General features: G+C 34.7%; 2 protein-coding genes across 2 annotated transcripts in view; one reads left to right on the forward strand and one right to left on the reverse strand.

Annotated features, from left to right (window-relative positions):
• Positions 1 to 23,669, reverse strand: part of LOC142225126 (uncharacterized) — a 979,687-nt gene that overhangs the window by 783,785 nt on the left and 172,233 nt on the right. The gene's annotated exons all lie outside the window — the stretch shown is intronic.
• LOC142225130 (uncharacterized) lies at positions 1,987 to 7,020 on the forward strand. The gene has a single exon (XM_075294907.1). The coding sequence runs from the start codon at positions 1,987 to 1,989 to the stop codon at positions 7,018 to 7,020; it is 5,034 nt and encodes a 1,677-aa protein (XP_075151022.1).

Here is a 23,669-nt window from a genome sequence, read left to right on the forward strand (position 1 = left end):
GACTGGTAAAGGAGTTCTTCGCATACACGAAAGTGGCTAGTTAACGAATTTGGTTTTCTCCTGTGATAAGCCATTGAGCAGTTTGAAATAGGATGGCTGTTATGTTTTGCAACCAAGTGCATGTTCTAAACCGATAGTCTGATAGTTAGAATTTTTTTTATTCCAGTGGCAGTACATTTTTATACCCTGCACCATAGAACTGGGCGTATAGTAACTTTGTCATTCCGTGTTTAACACATCGAAATATTGGTCTCAGACCCCAAACAGTCTATATAATTTGGGTCGAGGTGAAATTCTGAGTCGATCTAGTGATGTCCGTCCGTCTGTCCTTCCGGCTGGAAATCACGCTAATTTCCGAACATAAGTAGTTGTTATACCTTCCACCATAGGATGGGTGGAGGGTATAACATTCCGTTTGTAACACATCGAAATATTGCTCTAAGACCCCATAAATTATATATATTCTGGGTCATGGTGAAATTCTGAGTAGATCTAAGGATGTCCGTCGGTCCGTCTGTTGAAATCACGCTAACTTCCGAACGAAACAAGCTATCGACTTGAAACATGGCACAAGTAGTTGTTATTGATGTAGGCCGGATGATATTGCAAATTGGCCATATCGTTCCACTTTTACGTATAGCCCCCATATAAGCGGACCCCCAGACTTAGCTTGCGAATCCTCTAACAGAAGGGATTTTCATCCGATCCGGCTGAAATTTTGTACATGGTGTGAGTATATGGTATCTAAAAACTATGCCATAAGTATATATAGCCCCCATATAAAGCGATCCCCCGATTTGGCTTGCGGAGCCTCTAAGAGAAGCAAATGTCATCCGATGAGGCTGGAATTTGGTACATGGTGTTAGTATATGGTTTTTAATAACCATGCAAAAATTGGTCCACATCGGTCCATAAGTATATATAGCCCCCATATAAACCGATCCCCCGATTTGGCTTGTGGAGACTTTAAGAGAAGCAAATTTCATCCGATTCGGCTGAAATTTGGTACATGGTGTTAGTATATGGTCTCTAACAACCATGCAAAAATTGGTCCACATCGGTCTTCCGGAGCCTCTTGGAAGACCAAAATTCATCTGAAATTTGGTACGTGGTGTTAATATATGACCTCAAACACCCATGCAAAAATTGATCGAAATCGAGGAAATTATATATAGCCCCCATATAAACCGATCCCCATATTTGACCTCCGGAGTCCCTTGAAAGAGCAAAATTCATCCGATTCGGTTGAAATTTAGTACGTGATGTTAGTATATGGTATCCACCATCCATGCCAAAAGTGGTCCATATTAGTCCATAATCATATATAGCCCCCATATAAACCGATCCCCAGATTTGACCTCCGGAGTCCCTTGAAAGAGCAAAATTCATCCGATTCGGTTGAAATTTGGTACGTGGTGTATATGGTATCCAACATCCATGCCAAAAGTGGTCCATATTAGTCCATAATCATATATAGCCCCCATATAAACCGATCCCCAGATTTGATCTCCGGAGTCCCTTGAAAGAGCAAAATTCATCCGATTCGGTTGAAATTTGGTACGTGGTGTATATGGTATCCAACATCCATGCCAAAAGTGGTCCATATTAGTCCATAATCATATATAGCCCCCATGTTATGTGTTTATTCTGTTCTTTAGTATGTATTATTTAAAAATCCACTTTGTCGAAAACGACTGTGGCATTTATACAAAATTTAAACGAAGTAGACATAGATTTAGAAATTCTTTTTAATGAAATTATGTATAATTTTTCTGGAAGTTGAAATAAAGCATTCTACGTCAACAGTTTTAAATTTTCTTGTCGCAGTCAATTTTGTGTGGAACAATTTTTTCCAATAATTTGTGATTGCTTTCAATTGGAGTTTTTTAATAAAATATGTCTCGTCCATATAATTTACGGTCAAATCGGGAGGAACCGATATCTCCCATTCCCATTCCTATTGGAGATGGTGCGTTTAATACTACGATGGTGGAAGTCTCTGCGGAAGCCTCTGTGGAAAGCCAACTGAAAGACATTGTGGAGGGCCTTCAAGAATTGACAAGAGCAGTTGTGGCAAGTCGTGGCGACATTGCAGTATTGAAAAACCAACTCCATCAAGTCGAGGTCAGAATTGACCAGAACAATATCCAAAATGCAAACGAAAACGTTATTGCCAACAGAGAAGAGGAATCCGCAGCTGCACCCCAAGGTAATATAAATCCTCAATTGATACAAAATGAGAGAGTATCCGGACAGGATTTGCCAAATCCTGAGTTTTTAGTGAATGCAGATTCGGTTTGTAAGCTGTATGATTTGCCGCTATTCTCAGGCAATGCCGACGAATGGCCACTGTTTATAGCCAATTTTAAGGACACAACGGACGCATTTAAATACAGTTTTCGGCAAAATTTGATGCGTCTCCAAAAATGCCTTTGTGGTCCAGCGAGAGAAGCAGTCTCTTCCATGCTTATATATCCCAACGACGTACCAAAGGTAATTGAGGAATTGGAATTCCGGTTCGGTCGACCGGATATATTGGTACGTTCGCAATTAAACAAAGTTAAACTATTTCCAAACATCACGAAAAGGAAGATGGAACAAGTTATTACATTTTCCTCGATGGTTCGTAATGTGGTCGCATTTCTTACGTCTGCTGGATGTCAACAGCATCTTATGAGCCCAACTTTATTAGAGGAAATGATTTCCAAGCTTCCTATAGAGCAACAGTTTGAATGGACAAAGGTAGCTGCAAATATTAGACCTTTTCCAAATGTCGGCGACTTTTCTACATGGCTTGCAGATTTGGCAAAAGTAATAAGTATGATGCCGAATAATTCTAACCCGATTACACAACAAACAAACCAAATGATGGTGCTTGACAATTCGAAGAATCCGAAGTCTAGGTGTGACATTTGCAGTGGTGAGCATGCAGTCGCAAAATGCAAGCGATTTGCCGAAGAAATGTCGTTATCTTCACGGTGGAAAAATGCTAAACAGCTGAAACTATGCTTTTGCTGCCTGTACAAAGGTCATAGCTCCAATAAATGTCGGTTTAAGAAAGTTTGCGGTATAAATAATTGCAAATTATACCATCATAAGACGCTTCACGACGAAACCGATCTTCCCGAAGCAAATGCATCAAATCAGTTGCTAAATTGCAGACACCAACAGTTGCAGGCGAGTAAACTTTTTAAAATTTTACCCGTAAAATTGTCTGGCCCTTCTGGTTCTCTTACAGTGTATGCTATGTTCGATGAAGGATCGTCACTTTCCTTAATTGAAGAAAATACCGCTCGTCTCTTGGGACTAAAAGGAAAATCATCCAATCTGACTCTACAATGGTACGGGGAGAAGGTTGTCAAAGAAAAGTCTTTTCTTGTAAATTGTGAAATTGAAGGTGTGGGTAGTGGTACAGCCAAGTACTCATTGCGGAACTTACACACAGTGAAGTCATTAAATTTACCACAGCAATCCTTTTTCAAATCACATCACCCTGAATTGTCAACCTTACCGATTAACGATTACATGAACGTAACCCCAATGCTGCTGCTTGGTTTGGACAACGTCATACTTGGAGTGCCGTCCACAGTCCAGCAGGCGGGATGTTTGATTGCAATGCAATGTAAACTTGGATGGCTTACCTACGGAACGATAGGTAATGATTCTGACCAGCCTATTGTTTTGCATATAAGAGAAGATGATCTTAGTAACATTGTTCAAGAATTTCTTGCAACGGAGAACTTTTGTGTAAACCCGAGTTTACCCCCACTTTTGTCAGTTGAGGAACAAATCGCTAAAGATATATTGGAGAAAACTACGAAGAGGATAGGAAATCGGTTTGAAACTGGGCTCTTATGGAAAAGTTTTCCACCGAAAATGCCACCTAGTTATGAAATGGCATATAAACGGCTAGAGGCAACTGAAAGAAAGATGTCCCACGATGTACATTATGCAGAAAGATATAAAAATGAGATTCGAAAATATATCGAAAAAGGATACGCCCAAGAACTTAGCAGCGAGGAAGTTTCTAACAAAAATTCTCCTGTATGGTACCTCCCACATTTTGGGGTGGTCAATCCCCAAAAACCTGAAAAATTACGTGTTGTTTTTGATGCTACAGCTAAATCTTCTGGAGCGTCATTGAATTCATTTCTATTAAAAGGACCAGAGCAGGTGAAGCCCTTACTTGAAATTCTGTTGAAATTTCGTGAAGGAAATATTGCCGTTGCCGCAGATATTCGTGAAATGTTTAGTCAAGTTAAAATCCGCAAAGAAGACCAACATTCGCAAAGGTTTCTATGGAGAAATGGCGATACCAAACAGCCCATAAAACATTACGCAATGACTTCCATGACCTTTGGTGCTATATGCTCCCCATGTAGTGCAGAATACGTAAAGAATATTAATGCAGAAGAATATGCGCATGAATATCCAGAAGCATGTGCAGCTATTTTAGAGAAACATTACGTGGACGATTTTGTGGCCAGTTTTCAAACTGAAGACGAAGCTATCAAGATTTCTCAACAAGTCGTTAAAATACACTCAATGGCGGGGTTTGAACTAAGAGGTTTTATATCAAATAGCCAAAACCTGGAAGAGATTATGAACGGTCAATCCTCACCTAGTATGGAAGAAGTCAATATGGAAAAACAAATATTGACAAGCAAAATTTTGGGAATGTATTGGAACAAATCAAGAGACGTCTTCGAGTTCAAAACAAAGTTCCACTCACTTCCCCAAGAAGTTCTCGTTGGGGAACGACCTCCAACAAAGCGTGAACTTTTGAAAATCACGATGTCTGTATTCGATCCTTATGGTCTGATAGCAGACTTTTTATTGTATTCGAAAACTCTTGTTCAAGAGACATGGAAATTTAAAATCGATTGGGATGACCCGATTCCAAATCATATCTATAACAAATGGGATATGTGGTGGAAAGAATTTAAGAACATAGAATGTTTCCATATAAAACGCTGTTTGTCACCAACGTTATCCACCATGAAAGTACAGCTACATGTTTTTGTTGATGCAAGCCAGGAGGCATATGCAGCTGTCTGTTACTTTAAAATTGGAAATGACATTTCTTTCGTTATGGGAAAAATTAGATGTGCTCCTCTGAAACATATGAGTATTCCGCGTCTTGAACTGCAGGCTGCTGTACTAGGAGCACGCCTAAGTAAAGCTGTTGTTGATGGACATGAATGTGAGATAACATCCGTAACTTTTTGGTCTGATTCCCAAACGGTTCTCCAATGGATAAATTCGTCCAATAGGCGATTCAAATCCTTTGTTAGCCATCGCATTGCAGAAATTTTGAATCTTTCCCAACCAAATCAGTGGAGGTATGTACCAACCAACCAAAATCCAGCAGATTCTGGTACAAGAACTGTTTATCCACCGAAGTTCACGAATGAAAGTCTGTGGATAAAAGGTCCGGAATTTTTGAGAGAGAACGAAAGTTACTGGCCGCCTAATAATATCGTGCTATGCAACCCTTCTTTAGAAGAAGAAATTAAGCCAAACTATCTTATATCCACGAATCAAAAGGATTCATTGGTAAATTATCAAAAATTTTCTTCCTACATCAAATTAAAAAGGACTGTAGCATGGATACTACGATTTGCCAAACTAGCGCCGAAGAAAACCACGTATTTAATCGCCACGGAAATTGATCAAGCAGATAGAGAAATTTGTAAATGGGTTCAACTGGAACATTTTTCAGATGAGATCAATTGCTTAAGACATGGTAAGCCAATTTCCAAAAGAAGCTCCATATACAAGCTAGTTCCTTACCTGGATGTGGATGGTTTACTACGCGTTAAAGGACGTCTTGATGAAGCACTTTATTTGCCATATGGTGCACGCAGACCCATAATACTGCCTCACAGCCATTGGGTCTCACAATTAATAATGACACATTATCATATCAAAAACCATCACCAGAATATGTGTCTCACAATAAATGAATTACGTCAGAGGTACTGGATTCCACGAATCAAGACCTTATATAATAGAGTCAGAAGAAACTGCTCTGTCTGCAGGATGGATGCAGCGAAACCAACAATTCCTCAAATGGGCCAGCTGCCACCAGATCGAATAACACCATATGTTAGACCATTTACGTATACAGGAGTTGACCTCTGTGGTCCGTTCAATGTCTCAATTGGTCGTAGAAGGGAGAAAAGGTGGGCAGTAGTCTTTACGTGCTTAACGGTCAGAGCTGCCCACATTGAACTGGCACACGATTTGTCAACCGATGCCTTAATTTTGTGTCTAAGGAATTTCATTAATAGACGAGGAATTCCCATAAGACTAAGAAGTGACAACGGGACGAACTTCATTGGTGCCCAAAAACTTTTGAAGCGACATGAACGGCTTATTGATATTGACAGAATCAACGACGAAGTTGCTAACAAGAATATCGAATGGATTTTTAATTGCCCTGAAAATCCAAGCTCTGGAGGTGCTTGGGAACGTCTTATAAGAATAATAAAGAGGATTTTGTCTAAAACGCTTCAAAATGATGCTCCCAGATTGGAGACGCTTAATAGTTTATTAATTGAAGCAGAAAACATAATCAATTCCCGACCTCTTACAGAAATTCAACTATCTTCTGAGGATGATGAACCGCTTACACCTAATCATTTTTTGCTTGGGTGTTTAAACTCGACCCAAACTCCAACCAGTTCTGAAGAAAATCTATGTCTTCGCAAACAGTGGAGAATAGCCCAAAATTTAAAGGATCGTTTTTGGAGACAATGGGTGACCGAATTCCTGCCCCAACTTCTTCAAATATCAAAATGGAGAGATAAATCAAAACCCGTGAAAATAGATGATTTTGTAATCATAGTGGATGCAACAATGCCAAGAAGTCAATGGTTAAAGGGACGAATTATAAAAGTATTTCCAGCCAAAGATGGACAAGTACGTTCCGCCGAAGTAAAGACGTCGTGTGGAATTAAACGACGTCCTGTTTCAAAATTAGCTGTATTTGCTACGAATGATGGTGAATCAGCCTGATTCACGGGGGGGAGAATGTTATGTGTTTATTCTGTTCTTTAGTATGTATTATTTAAAAATCCACTTTGTCGAAAACGACTGTGGCATTTATACAAAATTTAAACGAAGTAGACATAGATTTAGAAATTCTTTTTAATGAAATTATGTATAATTTTTCTGGAAGTTGAAATAAAGCATTCTACGTCAACACCCCATATAAACCGATCCCCAGATTTGACCTCCGGAACCGCTTGGAAGAGCAAAATTCAACCAATTCGGTTGAAATTTGGTACGTGATGTTAGTATATGGTGTCCAACAACCATGCAGGAATTGGTTCATATCAGTCCATAATTATATATAGCCCCCATATAAACCGATCCCGATATTTGGTTTTGGAGCCTCTTGGAGGAGCAAATTTCATCCGAGTCAGTTGAAATTTGGTACATTGTGCTAGTATATGGCCGTTAACAACCATGCCTAACTAGGTCCATAGCCCCCATATAAGCGACCCCCATATTTCAATTCTGGCTCTCCACGTACCGTGCAAAAGTCCATATCGATTTGTAAGTATTTGTAGACTTACCTATACATAATTTTTTTTATACCACGTATGGAATAACTCACAATTTAGAAAACGATGTCAAGAAGTTTTAAGATACCTTGTCATCGGTAAGTATTACCACAACGCAAGTAATTCGATTGTGGATGACAGTCTTTCACAGAAGTTTATACGCAATTCATGGTGAAGGGTACATAAGATTCGGCCTGGCCGAACTTATGGCCGTATATACTTGTTATTGATGTAGTTTAGATGACATTCCATATGGGCCACATCGAACCACTGTTAGGTACAGCCCCATATAAAACGACCCCTGGATTTGTCCAGATTTTACTTCTTGGGTGTGTATTTGCCCATGTTTTGGTATAGCCCCCATATAGCCCTATCTCCCTATTTCACTTCATGAATGTCTAAATATCCGAACTTTTATCCGATCTGCCTGAAATTCAAAATCTAGAGGTATTTTGGGTTTATAAATAAGTGTGCCGAATGTGGTGTGTATCGGTCCACGGTATGGTGTAGCCCCCATATAGCCCGATCTCCCGATTTGACTTCTTGGGCTTCTAAACGTTTGGGCTTCCAATTTACCTGAAATTCAAAATCTGGAGATATTTTGGATCTACGCATAAGTACGCCGAATATGGTGTGTATCGGTCCATGTTTTGGTATTTACCTCATATAGACCATGCCAATTTGAATGAGATTTGCCTGAAATTCAAAATCAAGAGGTATTTCGAGACACCGTAACTAAGTGTAGCGAATATGGTGTGGATCGGTTCATGATTTCATATGGCTCCCATGTGTTAAGTCTCCCGATTTCCATGACGGTATATATTTTTGAAGAACATGGAACATGGAAGACCGACAAAAAGTTTAAAGACGCCGAATTGGATGGAGATGACACATTGAAGCAAAATCAAATGGCAGAAATGTTAAATGTTGCACCACAAACAATTTCTGCCGGTTTCAAATCTATGGGAAAGATCCAAAAGTGAGGAAAAGGGGTGCCACATGAAAAAAAAACGCTCATTTCATACTTGTGTACCTGGTATATGCCCTATAATAACTATCCACAAATTCGTTCATGGTCCGTAGTTATACATAGCCCCCATATAAACCGATTCCAGTTTTGTCCTCCGGAAAGTATTCATTTTAATACCCACCACCATAGGATGGGGGGTATATTAACTTTGTCATTCCGTTTGTAACACATCGACATATTGCTCTAAGACCCCATAAAGTATATATATTCTGGGTGGTGGTGAAATTCTGAGTCGATCTGAGCATGTCCGTCCGTCCGTCTGTTGAAATCACTTCCTAACTTCCGAACGAAACAAGCCATCGATTTAAAACTTGGCATAAGTAGTTCCTAGTAGTAGGTCGGATGGTATTGCAAATAGGCCATATCGGATCACTTTTACGTATAGCCCCCATATAAACCGACCCCCAGATTTGACCTCCGGAGCCTCTTGGAGGAGCCAAATTCATCCGACCTGGTTGATATTTGGTATGTGGTGTTAGTATATGGTCTCCAACTACCATGCAAAAATTGGTCCATATCCGTCCATAATTATATATAGCCCCCATATAAACCGATCCTCCGATTTGGTTTCCGGAGCCTCCAATAGAAGAAAATTTCATCCGATAAGGCTGACATTTGGTACATGGTGTTAGTATATGGTCTCTAACAACCATGCAAAAATTGGTCCACATCGGTCCATAATTATATATAGCCCCCATATAAAGCGATCCCCAGATTTGACCTCCGGAGTCCCTTGGAAGAGCAAAATTCATCCGATTCGGTTGAAATTTTGTACGTGATGTTAGTATGTGGTCTCTAACAACCATGCAGGAATTGGTCCATATCGGTCCATAGTTATATATAGCCCCCATATAAACCCATCCCCAGACTTGACTTCCGGTGCCTTTTGGGGAAGCAAAATTCATCCAATCTGATTGAAATTCACTACGTGGTGTTAGTATATGGTATCTAACAACCATGCAGGTATTCATATCGCCCCCATATAAACCGAACCCGCGATTTGGTTTTGGAGCCCCTTGGAGGAGCAAATTTCATCTGAGTCAGTTGAAATTTGGTACATTGTGCTAGTATATGGCCGTTAACAACCATGCCTATGTAATCGATCCCCAATCACACAAAAATTGGTCAATATCAAGTTCATAATTGTATATAGCCCACATATAAGCGACCCCCATATTTCAATTCTGGCTCTCTACGTACCGTGCAAAAGTCCCTATCGATTCGTAATTATTTGGGGACTTATCTATACATACCTTGTTTGTGTAATATATACCACGTATGGACTAAATAACAGTATAGAAAACGATGTTAAGAAGTTTTCAGATACCACAACCCAATTAATTCGATTGTGGATGACAGTCTTTCGTAGAAGTTTCTACGCAATCCATGGTGGAGGGTACATAAGATTCGGCCTGGGCGAACTAACGGCCGTATATACTTGTTTTCTGTTACCGATTCTTCAAAAGCATTAAGCAGACTGTTTGAGTTAACATTTTCCAGGTCCAACGGTAATCTAAAGCTTTATGCCTCTGAAATACGCTGTCGTGTCACACAAAATAGAGGACACCCACACAAGAGGTGTTTATTTAATTTATTTTCCTTTTTTGTTCTTTTTGCAAAACCCGCCTATTAGGCTGCAACTCGTTATTACAGATATCAGATGTGATATCCGACGTCTTGAAAATACTAGCATATCCAGTGGTCTAGGTTTAGGTGTATGGCCCAGATTAGCTCGGTGTCTTTGCAAGCCTTGCAAATCTTCAATCGGACATTCGCCATTATGGTCGATTCCATCTAATTCATTTCTTCCAGTAAAACAAATTATCAACAGTTGTTCACACTTTTAAAGTTATTCGCAGTGTATGATTCGGGCTCCAAATGAGCGAATTGTTGGCCACAAGAATGTGGATAAATATGCCAAATGCATTCTTCATTCATGTAGATATGTGTACCCATTGCATTGCATTGCACACACACACACACACACGCACACATCAGCCACATCCACCCCCAATACAGAACCAAGTCTGTGGCATATTTTCAATTCTCTATGTGGCATTACAATTTAAATTTGCGAAATATTCACACATCCCCCCACATACATGACATTCATACCATTTTTTTGTTGTGTGAGAGAAACAGTTGGAGGCAAACCAAAAACAAATCAAAATCCCAATTGACCTTTCAAATAAATGTTTCACAATGAAGTTATTGGATTTATATTTGAATTTGCATCGATAGTCATTTTCTTTTAAATAGAGAATAAGGACAGAGAGTTATGCTAAGTGTGATGGTTAGGTTCGATATTGGGCCAGCTCTTTTTTTTTAGGCTCGCGTAGACTAGTAGTGGAATTCTCTCTTGTCAATTAGAGGAATGCTAAGCATGCCACAGATGGTACAATTCTACCAAAAAATGGTAGATTTTTCACTGTTTGGTAGATCAGTAGCATTATTGATGTTTTGGTATATTTTGCAAAACATTCCTCGTTAACTAAAAGGTACTTCAATTTTTTGTATAAAAACAATTTTTGAGAAAATTTTTAACTGAAATAAAATTTTGAGAAAATTTTTATATAAAAAATTAAATTTGTAAAAAATGTCCGTAAATAAAATTTTGAAAAAAAATTCTAATGAAATAAAAATGTCTACAAAACTAAAATTTTGAGAAAAGTTTCTACACAAAAAAAAAATAAATTTTTTAAAAAATTTTGAAAAAAAATCTATTGTAAACAAATTTTCTACAAAAATAAAATTTTGTTGTTGTTTTTGATTTCAGCTTAAAACCAAGCATTGACTAAACTACAAGTGTAGCTTAACCAACAGAGGAAAAGAATGGTTGTCAAATTTATTTGGGCAAATCCCTATAGACTGCAAGATGGTTGGATGGACGCACGTTTCGGAATTACCACATTCCTCATCAGCATCCTCTACTTGCAGCAAAACTATGAACCAATTATCAGAATAAATTCAAGCAGTTCACTAAATCCAAAAGTGAACCGCACTTGAACCTTCCGAAAAAAGGTTTTACATGATAGCCGGCTTATGCCGAAATAAATTCGTACAAACATATCTTTATCCTTTAAAAACGAATTAACGACAACTTTATTTTGCAAATTCAGACTCGACTGCCAGAAAAAAATATGCTATGTTTCAAGTAAAAAACGTCTTTAAAATAAAATTTTGAAAAACATGTCCTAGTTATTCTGGGTCGTGGTGAAATTCTGAGTCGATCTATGCATGTCCGTCCGTCCGTCTGTTGAAATCACGCTAATTTCCGAAGGAAACAAGCTATCGACTTGAAACTTGGCATGAGTAGTTGTTATTGATGTAGGTCGGTCCATATCGGACCACATTTACGTATAGCCCCCATATAAACGGACCCCCAGATTTGGCTTGCGGAGCCTCTAAGATAAGCATATTTCATCCGATCCGGCTGAAATTTGGTACATAGTGGGTACATGCAAAAATTGGTCGATATCGGTCCATAATTATATATAGCCCCATATAAACCGATCCCCATATTTGACCTCCGGTTCCTCGTGGATGAGAAAAATTTAATTTTTTTCTATGAAAAATTTGTCAAACTGAATTATATACGTATTTAATCGGTCTTTTTATACCCACCACCATAGAATGGTGACGGGGGTATAATAAGTTTGTCATTCCGTTTGTATCACATCGAAATATCGATTTGCGGGGACTATATCGGTCCAGGTTTTGATATAGTCCCCATATAAACCGACCTCCCGATTTGGGGTCTTGAGCTTATAGAAATCGTAGTTTTTATCCAATTTGCCTGAAATTGGAAATTTATAGGTATTTAAGACCATAAAGTGGTGTGCCACAAATGGTGAGTATCGGTCCATGTTTTGGTATAGCCCCCATATAGACCGATATCCCGATTTTACTTCTTGGGCTTCTAGAATCCGAAGTTTTTATCCAATTTGCCTGAAATTGGCAATCTAGAGTAGAGCCCCCATAAGAACGATCTCCCGATTTAACTCCTTGTGTTTCTAGAAACCATAGTTTTTATCCGATTTGCCTGAAATTGTAAATATTCTGGTATTTTAGGCTCACAAAAAAGTGTATCGGATTAAGTTTTTATCGGTCCATTTGGTAATGCCTCCATATAGACCGACTTCACTTCGTGAGGGTATAGAAGGCGCACTGATCATGAAAATTGCTTGAAGCTCAATGTAAAATTTCCAGATTTTACTTCTCGGGTGAAAAAACTACAGATTTAAGATTTCAAATCAAGACGTTATTTTATAATTTTCTTGCACACTTACAAGAGATGTTAATGATTCCTCTTAAACAAAAATGGTTCTTACAAATCCAGAATCTGATATAGTCTTCATAGGTACAATCTTTAAATTTATCTTCGGGAAGTGTACTGCTTGATCTGTCCTCAAAGCCCCCTGAAATTTCAAAGGAAACCCTAATATTTGATTCATGGTGGTGGGTATTTAAGATTCGGCCCGGCCGAATCTGATATAGTCCTCATAGGTGAAATCTTTAAATTCACCTTCGGGAAGTGTCCTTAAGTCCTCAAGCCCTCCTGAAATTTCAAAGGAAACCCTAAAATTGGGTCATGGTGGTGGGTATTTAAGATTCGGACCGGCCGAACTTACTGCTGTATATATTTGTTTTTAGTGCATTTAGTGACTCCATTTGCGATTGTTTCCCTTCACATAAGCCCCATTGGCACCACCTCATATGCTAGTATATAATTCTCCTTTGTATGTATATAATCATTCACGTAATTTCTATTTCGTATTAGGTAGGTAAGAGAGAAATGGACGTAAGTAAAAGCACTTAACTTGCAATGTTGAAACACATCTGAATTTGAGTTATTCAAGTGAATCATGAACAGTCAATAAGTGCAGATGTGTCTGATTATGTCAACTTAGTTCAAGGACGTAGATCTTTGATATTTGGAGACAAGCAAACAATAGTGTTTTTTTTTTCACTCGAGGTGGCCATTTTGCTTTAGAAAACATATATGTGCACACGTATGTACGTATCAGAGCTCCATAGAAATCTAAACCAATTTTAATTATATTCACTAACTAACTGTACAAGGTTTCAACATCCTACCGGTAAACAGCCGAGAAATATGCAAATTAACAAAAAAAGTAACGTTTTAACAAATGTCCCCACTTTGGGGATTTTTGATACGAATTTTCGGAATAGAATATTCAGCAATATTTCTTAAAACAATTTTCCTTGCAAAACTTAATAAAAATCATAATACATTCATGTTTTTTCATGATCTAGGTCTTTTTATACCCACCACCATAGGATGGGGGGTATATTAACATTGTCGTTCCGTTTGTAACACATTGAAATATTGCTCTAAGACCCCATAAAGTATATATATTCTGGGTCGACGTGAAATTCTGAGTCGACCTGAGCATGTCCGTCCGTCCGTCCGTCTGTTGAAATCACGCTAACTTCCGAACGAAAAAAGCTATCGACTTGAAACTTGCCACAAGTACTTGTTATTGATGTAGGTCGCATGGTATTGCAAATGGGCCATATCGGTCCACTTTTACGTATAGCCCCCATATAAACGGTCCCCCAAATTTGACTTGCGAGGCCTCTAAGAGAAGCAAATTTCATCCGATCCGGCTGAAATTTGGTCCATGGTGTTAGAATATGGTCTCTAACAACCATGCAAAAATTGGTCCACATCGGTCCATAATTATATATAGCCCTCATATAAACCGATCCCCCGATTTGACTTGCGAGGTCTCTAAGAGAAGCAAATTTCATCCGATCCGGCTGAAATTTGGTCCATGGTGTTAGTATATGGTCTCTAACAACCATGCAAAAATTGGTCCACATCGGTCCATAATTATATATAGCCCCCATATAAACCGATCCCCTTATTTGGCTTGCGAGTCCTCTAAGAGAAGCAAATTGCATCCGATCCAGCTGAAATTTGGTACATGGTGTAAGCATATGGTATCTAACAACCATGCAAAAATTTGTCCACATTGGTCCATAATTATATATAGCCACCATATAAACCGATCCCCCGATTTCGCTTGCGAGGCCGCTAAGATAAGCAAATTTCATCCGATCCGGCTGAAATTTGGTACGTGGTGTTAGTCTATGGTCTCTAACAACCATGCAAAAATTTGTCCTCATATGTCCATAGTTATATATAGCCCCCATATAAACCGATCTCCTGATTTGGCTTGCGAGTCCTCTAAGAGAAGCAAATTGCATCCGATACAGCTGAAATTTGGTACATGGTGTAAGCATATGGTATCTAACAACCATGCAAAAATTTGTCCACATCGGTCCATAATTATATATAGCCACCATATAAACCGATCCCCCGATTTGGCTTGCGAGGCCTCTAAGAGCAGCAAATTTCATCCGATCCGGCTGAAATTTGGTACATGGTGTTAGTATATGGTCTCTAACAACCATGCAAAAATTGGTCCACATCGATTTATAATTATATATAGCCCCCATATAAACCGATCCCCCGATTTGGCTTGCGAGGCCTCTAAGAGCAGCAAATTTCATCCGATCCGGCTGAAATTTGGTACATGGTGTTAGTATATGGTCTCTAACAACCATGCAAAAATTTGTCCTCATAGGTCCATAGTTATATATAGCCCCCATATAAACCGATCACCAGATTTGACCTCCGGAGCCTCTTGGAAGACCAAAATGCATCTGATTCAGTTGAAATTTGGTACGTGGTGTTAGCATAGGGTCTCCAACAACCATGCAAAATTTGGTCGATATCGGTCCATAATTATATATAGGCCCCATATAAACCGATCCCCAGATTTGACATCCAGAGCCCCTTGGAAGAGCAAAATTCTTCCCATTCGGTTGAAATTAGGTACGCGATGTTAGTATATGGTATCCAATAACCATGCAGGAATTGGTTCCTATCAGTTCATAATTATATATAGCTCCCATATAAACCGATCCCCAGATTTGACTTCCGGTGCCTTTTGGAGAAGCGATCTGCTTGAAATTTGGTACGTGGTGGTAGTATATGATATTTAACAACCATGCAAAAAGTGGTCCATATCAGTCCACAATCATGCATAGCCCCATATAAACCGATCCCGAGATTTGGTTTTGGAGCCTCTTGGAGGAGCAAATTTCATTCGAGTGAGTTGAAATTTGGTACATTGTGCTAGTATATGTTCGTTAACAACCATGCCTAACTAGATCCATATCGGTCTATAGTTATATATGGCCCTCAGATAAATCGATCCCCAATCACACAAAAATACTTAAAGCTACTCTAGATTCACTACACTCGTCAGCTGTCTGTATTAAGTGCAATACAGATAGGGTTGTCCTTGATATGGTTGTGTTAGAAGCGGAATGGCAAACTTATGAATGCAAAAATGTTAATAGATTTCTAATGTCATCTTTTTAAGTATTTAGCTTTAAAATATAATACAAGTATAGCTATTTCAAAATTTAAGCCAATTAGAGCAATTGCTTTTGAATTGGCTTATCAATTGGATAGGGTATTGAAAACTCCATAATCACACTTTGGCGATTATCCCTTTTGTACACTTCCTAAGTGGTGAGCTTATCAGCAATTTGTAGACAATAAACTTTTGAATTGTGTATGTGTCACAATTGAAGATGGCCTTAGTTTTAAGAGATCCTACAAATTTCTTTCTATCGTTTCCTTTGTTGTGTGCATGGTGTGCTCCATATGGTGTTTGCCATCACCACCAGTTGTCTCTTTAAAATCGTTAATAGCTTTCAAGAGCTTATGATGGAGACATTAAACCAAAATAACGAGGTGTTGAGGAAAACCATAACGCTGATGGAGTCAATGATGATGGAGTCAAACAAAAGAAAAAAAATGCTATCTCCTTTATGGGAAACAAAATGCTATGGTCTCTGCTTTCCTGTGTCTATACCACATAGAGGAAATAATAATCGAGTAAAAACAAAAATCTAACAGAAAGCACTTCAAAAGGTGTCTCAGATACCATAGATTAATCTATGAGAGTAATTTCGGTGGGGAAATCGAGTAGCTTGGGTTTTTTTTTTGTCTCTCGTTTATTTGGAAATACGTTTTTTCGGCACATTCTAACATGAGGTTTGCCTTAAGTTTTTGGTCATAACAATAAAATAAAAATAAATGCTTAATAATATGGAATGAATACAAAATGGAATATTATACGATGTCTTATTTTAAAGAAATATTTGTCCTTAGCGTATATAAATTCAAGGTATTTGAAAAGATATTCTCCCATTGAGCATTTTCTACAATTGTCATAGGATCCTTTAGAAAACACTTAGATTGATCAGAAGATAAAGAGTTTCGTTGAGAAACATTAACCTAAACGATTTATAAGATGTGTTGAATTCAATTTGGCTTTGCGATTCTTGATGTTAATTTACCTTAAGGGACGTATTAAGCTCCTGTTGAAATGAAACTGAGAAATATTACCCACATATCTGAAAATCAAGTCTACAAGATCTGGTTTGCATTACATTTGAAATGTGATAAATTTAAGAGCCAAAGATGGAAGGCATATAAACACAGTTGCCACTTGAGCCAAAAACAATTAACCAAAAATTGAAGAACATAAAAAAAAACTACACAGTTAAAAAATTATTTTGCAGTGTTGCATCAAATTTGTGTAGTTATTATGAAAAATGTTTCTTCGAAAGACATGTTTTATGAACATCTTATTTCTACAGAAAATTTTGTCAAAATTTTATTTCTATTGAAAATTTTGTCAAAATTGTATTTCTATCGAAGATTTTGTCAAAATTTTGCTTCTATAGAAAATTTTGTCAAAATTGTATTTCTATAGAAAATTTTGTCAAAATTTTATTTCTATAGAAAATTTTATTTAATTAATGATATTTCTATAGACAATTTTGTCAAAATTTTATTTCTTTATAAATTTTTTTTAAAATTTTTTTTACAAATTTTATTCCTATAAAAAATGTTCTCCAAATTTTATTTCTACACATAATTTTGTCAAAATCTTATTTCTATAGAAAATTTTGTCAGAATTTTATTTTTTCTAGAACATTTTGTCAAAGTTTTATTTCTATAGAAAATTGTGTCAATGTTTTATATCTATAGAAAATTTTATTAAATTAATTTTATTTCTATAGAAAATTTTATTTATTTTGTCAAAATTTTATTTCTATAAAAAATTTGCAAAATTTTAATACTATAGAAAATTTTGTCAAAATGTTCCTTTATTGGATTATCTACTCATTTCAATTATTAGACAATATTGGTAAAGCATTCTTATATTGCAAAGAATTAGCTTTAAAAAATTTATTGGGCATATTGTCTAATAACTGAAATGAGTAGATCGTCCAATAAAGGGAACTGATGAGGACGTGGAAATCCGAAACAGCTGTCTTCCCAATTATTTTGGACAACATTTTTGCTTTTCCATAACATCATAATAAATAATGAGTAATAATAGGATTATATATATGAACCATAATATCATTACATGTACTAGAGTACAATCATGTACTTCGAACAACAACAGTCTCGTATGCGCGCATCATAGCTGATCAATGCGTTTTAAATTTTTTGTCTATAAACAATTTTGTTTTTATCGAAATTTTGTCAAAATAATATTTCATTAAAAAGTTTTCAAAATATTATTTCTGTAGTAAATTTTGTTAAAAATTTTATTTCTATAGAAAATTATGTCAAAATTTTATTCCTATTGAAAATTTTGTCAAAATTTTATTGCTCTAAAAACTTTGCCAAAATTTCATTGATATCGAAAAATTTGTCAAAATTTTATTTTTATAGAAAATTTAGTTAAATTTTATTTCTATAGAAAATTATGTAAATTTTTTTTTTGTATAGAAAATTATGTCGAAATTTTATTTCTATAAAAAAACTTTGCCCAAATTTTAATTGTTCTAGAAAATTTTGTCAAAATTTTATTTCTATTGTAAATTTTGTTAAAAATTTTATTTCTAGAGAATTTTTTTTTTTAATTTTATTTCTATAGAAAATTTTGTCAAAATTTTATTTTTATACAAAATTTTGTCAGAATTTTATTTTCTCTAGAAAATTTTGTCAAAATTTTATTTCTATAGAAAATTTTGTAAGAATTTTATTTTTTCTAGAAAATTTTGTCAAAATTTTATTTCTATAGAAGATTTTGTAAGAATTTTATTTTCTCCAGAAAATTTTGTCAAAATTTGTTTTCTATAGAAAATTGTGTCAAAATGTTATGTCTGTGAAAAATTTTATTAAATTAATTTTATTTCAATAGAGAATTTTATTAATTTTGTCAAAATTTTATTTCTATAGAAAATTGTGTCAAAATTTTATTTCTATAAAAAATTTTGTCAAATTTTTATTTCTGTAGAAAATTTTGTCAAAATTTTATTTCTATAGTAAATTTTGTTAAATTTTATTTCTATATTAAATTTTGTTAAATTTTATTTCTACAGAAAATTTTGTCAAAATTTTATTTCTATAGAAATTATTTCGAAAATTTTATTTCTATAGAAAATTTTTTTCAAAATTTTCTTTCTATAGAAAATTTTTTCAAAATTTTATTTCTATAGAAAATTTTTTCAAAATTTTATTTCTATAGAAAATTTTTTCAAAATTTTATTTCTATAGAAAATTTTTTCAAAATTTTATTTCTATAGAAAATTTTGTCAACATTTTATTTTTATAGAACATTTGGTCAAAATTTTAATTTTTTTGGAAAATTTTGTGAAAAATGTGTTTTTTATAGAAAATTGTGTGAAAATTTTATTTCTATAAAAAATTTTGTCAAAATTTTATTTTTATTGAAGATTTTATTTCTATACAAAATTTTGTCAAAATTTCATTTCTATAGAAAATTTTGTCAAAGTTTTATTTCTCTAGAAAATTTTGTCAAAATTTTATTTCTCTAGAAAATTTTGTCAACATTTTATTTTTATAGAAAATTTTGTCAAAATTTTATTTCTGTAGAAAATTTTGTCAAAATTTTATTTCTATAGGAAAGTTTGTGAAAATTTTTTTGGTATAGAAAATGTCAAAATTTTATTTTTATAGAAAATTTTGTCAAATTTTTATTTCTATAGAAAATTTTGTCAAAATTTTATTTTTATAGAACATTTTGTCAAAATTTTATTTCTATAGAAAATTTTGTCAAAATTTTATTTCAATAGAAAATTTTATCAAAATTTTATTTGTATTTCGTACAAAAACAGTCTCGAATGCGCGCATCATAGCTAATCAATGCATTTTAAAATTAAAAAAAATTATCGAAAAAATTATCGAAAACACTAAAATTTTTTTCAAAATTTTATTTCTATAGAAAATGTCAGAATTTTATTTTCTTTAGAAAATTTTTCCAAAATTTTATTTCATTATTTTGTCAAAATTTTATTTCTATAGAAAATTTTGTAAAAATTTTATTTTTATTTCGTACAACAACAGTCTCGAATGCGCGCATCATAGCTGATCAATGCATTTTAAAAAATGTTTCTATAAAAATCTTTGTTTTTATTGAAATTTTGTCAAAATTTTATTTCAATAAAAATTTTGTCAAAATAATATTTGATTAAAAATTTTTTCAAAATTTTTTTTTCTATAGAAAATTTTGTCAGAATTTTATTGCTATAAAAAATGTTGTCGAAATTTTATTTCTATAGAAAATTTTGTTTAATTTTTATTTCTATAAAAAATTTGGTCAAAATGTCATTTCTATAGAATATTATGTCAAAGTTTTTTTGTATAGAAAATTATGTCGATATTTTATTTCTATAAAAAACTTTGTCTAAATTTTATTTGCTCTAGAAAATGTTGTCAAAATTTTTTTTCTATAGAAAATTTTTGCAAAACTTTATTTCTATAGAAAATTTTTTCAGAATTTTATTTCTATAAAAAATGTTGTCAAAATTTTATTTCTATAGAAAATTTTGTCAAAATTTTATTTCTGTAGAAAATTGTCATAATAATATTTCAATAGATTGTTTTTTTATATAATATTTCTATAGAAAATCTTGTCAAATTTTTATTTCTATAGAAATTTTGTCAAAATAATATTTCTTTAGAAAATTATGTAAATTTATTTTCTACATAAAATTTTGTAAAAATTTTATTTCTATAAAAAATTTGGTCAAAATTTTATTTCTGTAGAAAATTTTGTCATAATTTTATTTCTAAAGGAAATTTTGTCAAAAATTGATTGCTATACAAAATTTTATAAAAAATTTATTTATATAGAAAATTTGGCGAAAATTTTATTTCTCGAGAAAATATGGTATTGTTGAAAAGTTTGCCGTTACATAAAATTTAAACATCGTTTGAAGACATCGTTTTCAATTGATATTCAAGTCAAATGGGTAGGGAGCCACCGTGGGTAGGGAGCAATAGTTAGCATGCCCGCCGTGCATACACAAGGTCGTCGGTTCGATGCCTGCTTCCACCGAACTCTAAAAAAAATTTCAGCGGTGGATTATCCCACCTCAGTAATGCCGGTGACATTGCTGAGTGTTTCAAAGCTTCTCTAAGTGGTTTCACTGCAATGTGGAACGCCGTTCGGATTCGGCTTTTAAAAGTAGGTCCCTTGTCATTGAGCTTAACATGGATTCGGGCAGCACTCAGTGATAAGAGAGAAGTTCATCACTGTGGTATCACAATGGACTGAATAGTCTAAGTGAGCCTGATGCATCGGGCTGCCACTACAGCTAACCTAACCTAAGCCAAATGGGTACAAAATAGATCTTACTTTCACATCTATTCATTGAATTTCTTAACATTTCAAAGCAAGACTTACAAAAAATTCTACTACGTGTTTTTATCTTAAGATAACAAACGACTCAAATGGCTTTAATCATAAATATAAAATGTATTCCTGTTTGGGTAGGTCAAAATTGCCGGTTGGGAAATATGAGAAGCAAATGCTACTAAATATTAATACGCAGGCACTTACAAACAAAGGCAATAGCACACCGAATCTTTCGCACACACACACATATATATATACAATTTCTTTACATGTGTTATTCTATGCCGTGGCATGCCGTTAAATAAAAGGATTTATTTTCAGCATTGCTTATGTTTAAAGTGTGTATGGGTGTGTGTGTGTGTGTGTGTGTGATTACGAATATCGCGAAACGGAAGCAACACGTACATATACAAGAGCAGGGATTCTTTTATGCGCCTCTTAGCTTTTGTTGTTTACAATTGCAAATTGATAAATAGGATTTCATGGAGCAGAATTTCTAAAATACCCGGAATTTTTTTTACACCTTTCGATTTCGTTGGGGGGATTTTTTCAGCTTTCCTTTCTATGGTTCGTTTTAAGAAAGGAGTATGCTCATAGGCTAATGTCTACACAGAATTGGCATGATTAAGTGATGTTACAGGCACACAGATATGGGATACAAAAAGAATAGAAGTGATAGGACGGTAAGCACCATTGATGATTTTAAGAGAAGATCGATAAAAATACATTTTGTTGTTTTAAATTTACTATTTTATATAGCACTTATAACACTTTTTGGCTAGAATTTAACTGATGAAATTTTCAAGATTAAACATCACAGCAACGATATCCAATTTCCCAGCTGAACCACACTTAAAAAAAATGAACTCTCTATTTCACTAAAGCCAATTTAACTTTATTTTAGTTCATGGAATTATTATGTTTGGAGAAAGTTTCGTTTACTCTAATAATTTTTTGTTTACGTTAGTTAAATTAACTAAAACCGAGGAAAAAAATATACTCAAATGAAGCATAAAGATTAACTAAATTCGTGTCTTCCACAAAATAGTTCAGAATTTCTTTAAATTTGTTAATTTTACCAAAAAGGCGTCCATCATGAACTTCGTATGTCACTAAAGACATTCTTGCAATTTTGAACTCCAAGTTTTTCCTTCAAACTACAAAATTTTCTTTAACAAGTGAAAAAACTTAGTTTTGTCTAAAAAATTTTCTTGAATTTGTCGAAAAATATTTACTTATTTTTATGACATCGGCGTGATGCCAACGTTTGTAATACTGTTTAGTTAAAAATTTCTACAAATATTCAAAATTTTCTAAAATTAACCGAAAGTTTTCTTCCTGGTGGGTTCACTGTTTTTTCAGTGCAGGTCCTGAATCACCTCTTCACCGACATGTCTAACTAACGTCTAACGTTTGGAAAACGTGTATAGAAAACATTGTTCTTTTGTTTGAGTTTTTTTTTAAATTTTAAACTTTTTGCAACAAAATTTTTATGTTTGCAATAAAAAATAATTCTTATTCCAAAATCACAGCCCATTTCATTTATATCAAGAACAATTGTTTTCTTACATTAAGTAAAATTATTATTGTATTTGTAAAAGTATATAATTTCCGCTTCAAAAAGTTGTACTTTTAAGAAAGTGGCCAACTAAAGGTATTTTAGTTTCTTTATATCGGCTCGTGGGTGCCCAAAACTATGCTCTATAAATATAACTGTTTTACTGTATGCGTTACTTGTTCGTTATTGGCTATAAGGACATTTGTCTGTTGATGACAATATCAGCTAAGGCCCAATGTATACTATACACAAACTGTATGATCCGCGCTTCAATTCTCCATCCAGGCGATAGATACAATTTAAACAAGTATATACGGCCATAAGTTCGGCCAGGCCGAATCTTATGTACCCTCCACCATAGATTGCGTAGAAACTTCTACGAAAGACTGTCATCCACAATCGAATTACTTGGGTTGTGGTATCTTAAAACTTCTTAACATCGTTTTCTAAATTTTGAGGTAGTCCATACGTGGTATAATTGGACCAAAAAGTTATGTATAGTTAAGTCTACAAATAATTACGAATCGATATGGAATTTTTGCACGGTACGTAGAGAGCCAGAATTGAAATATGGGGGTCGCTTATATGGGGGCTATATACAATTATGAACTTGATATGGACCAATTTTTGTGTGATTGGGGATCGATTTATCTGAGGGCCATATATAACTATAGACCGATATGGACCTAGTGAGGCATGCTTACTAACGACCATATACTAGCACAATGTACCAAATTTCAACTCACTCGGATAAAATTTGCTCCTCCAAGAAGCTCCAAAAC

This window comes from Haematobia irritans, chromosome 2, assembly GCF_050003625.1.
Source record: "Haematobia irritans isolate KBUSLIRL chromosome 2, ASM5000362v1, whole genome shotgun sequence".
In the NCBI taxonomy this organism is placed as follows: domain Eukaryota; kingdom Metazoa; phylum Arthropoda; class Insecta; order Diptera; family Muscidae; genus Haematobia; species Haematobia irritans.

Excerpts from the sequence above, each read along its gene's own strand:
- LOC142225130 (XM_075294907.1), top strand. The coding sequence starts at position 1,987 with ATGGTGGAAGTCTCTGCGGAAGCCTCTGTGGAAAGCCAACTGAAAGAC.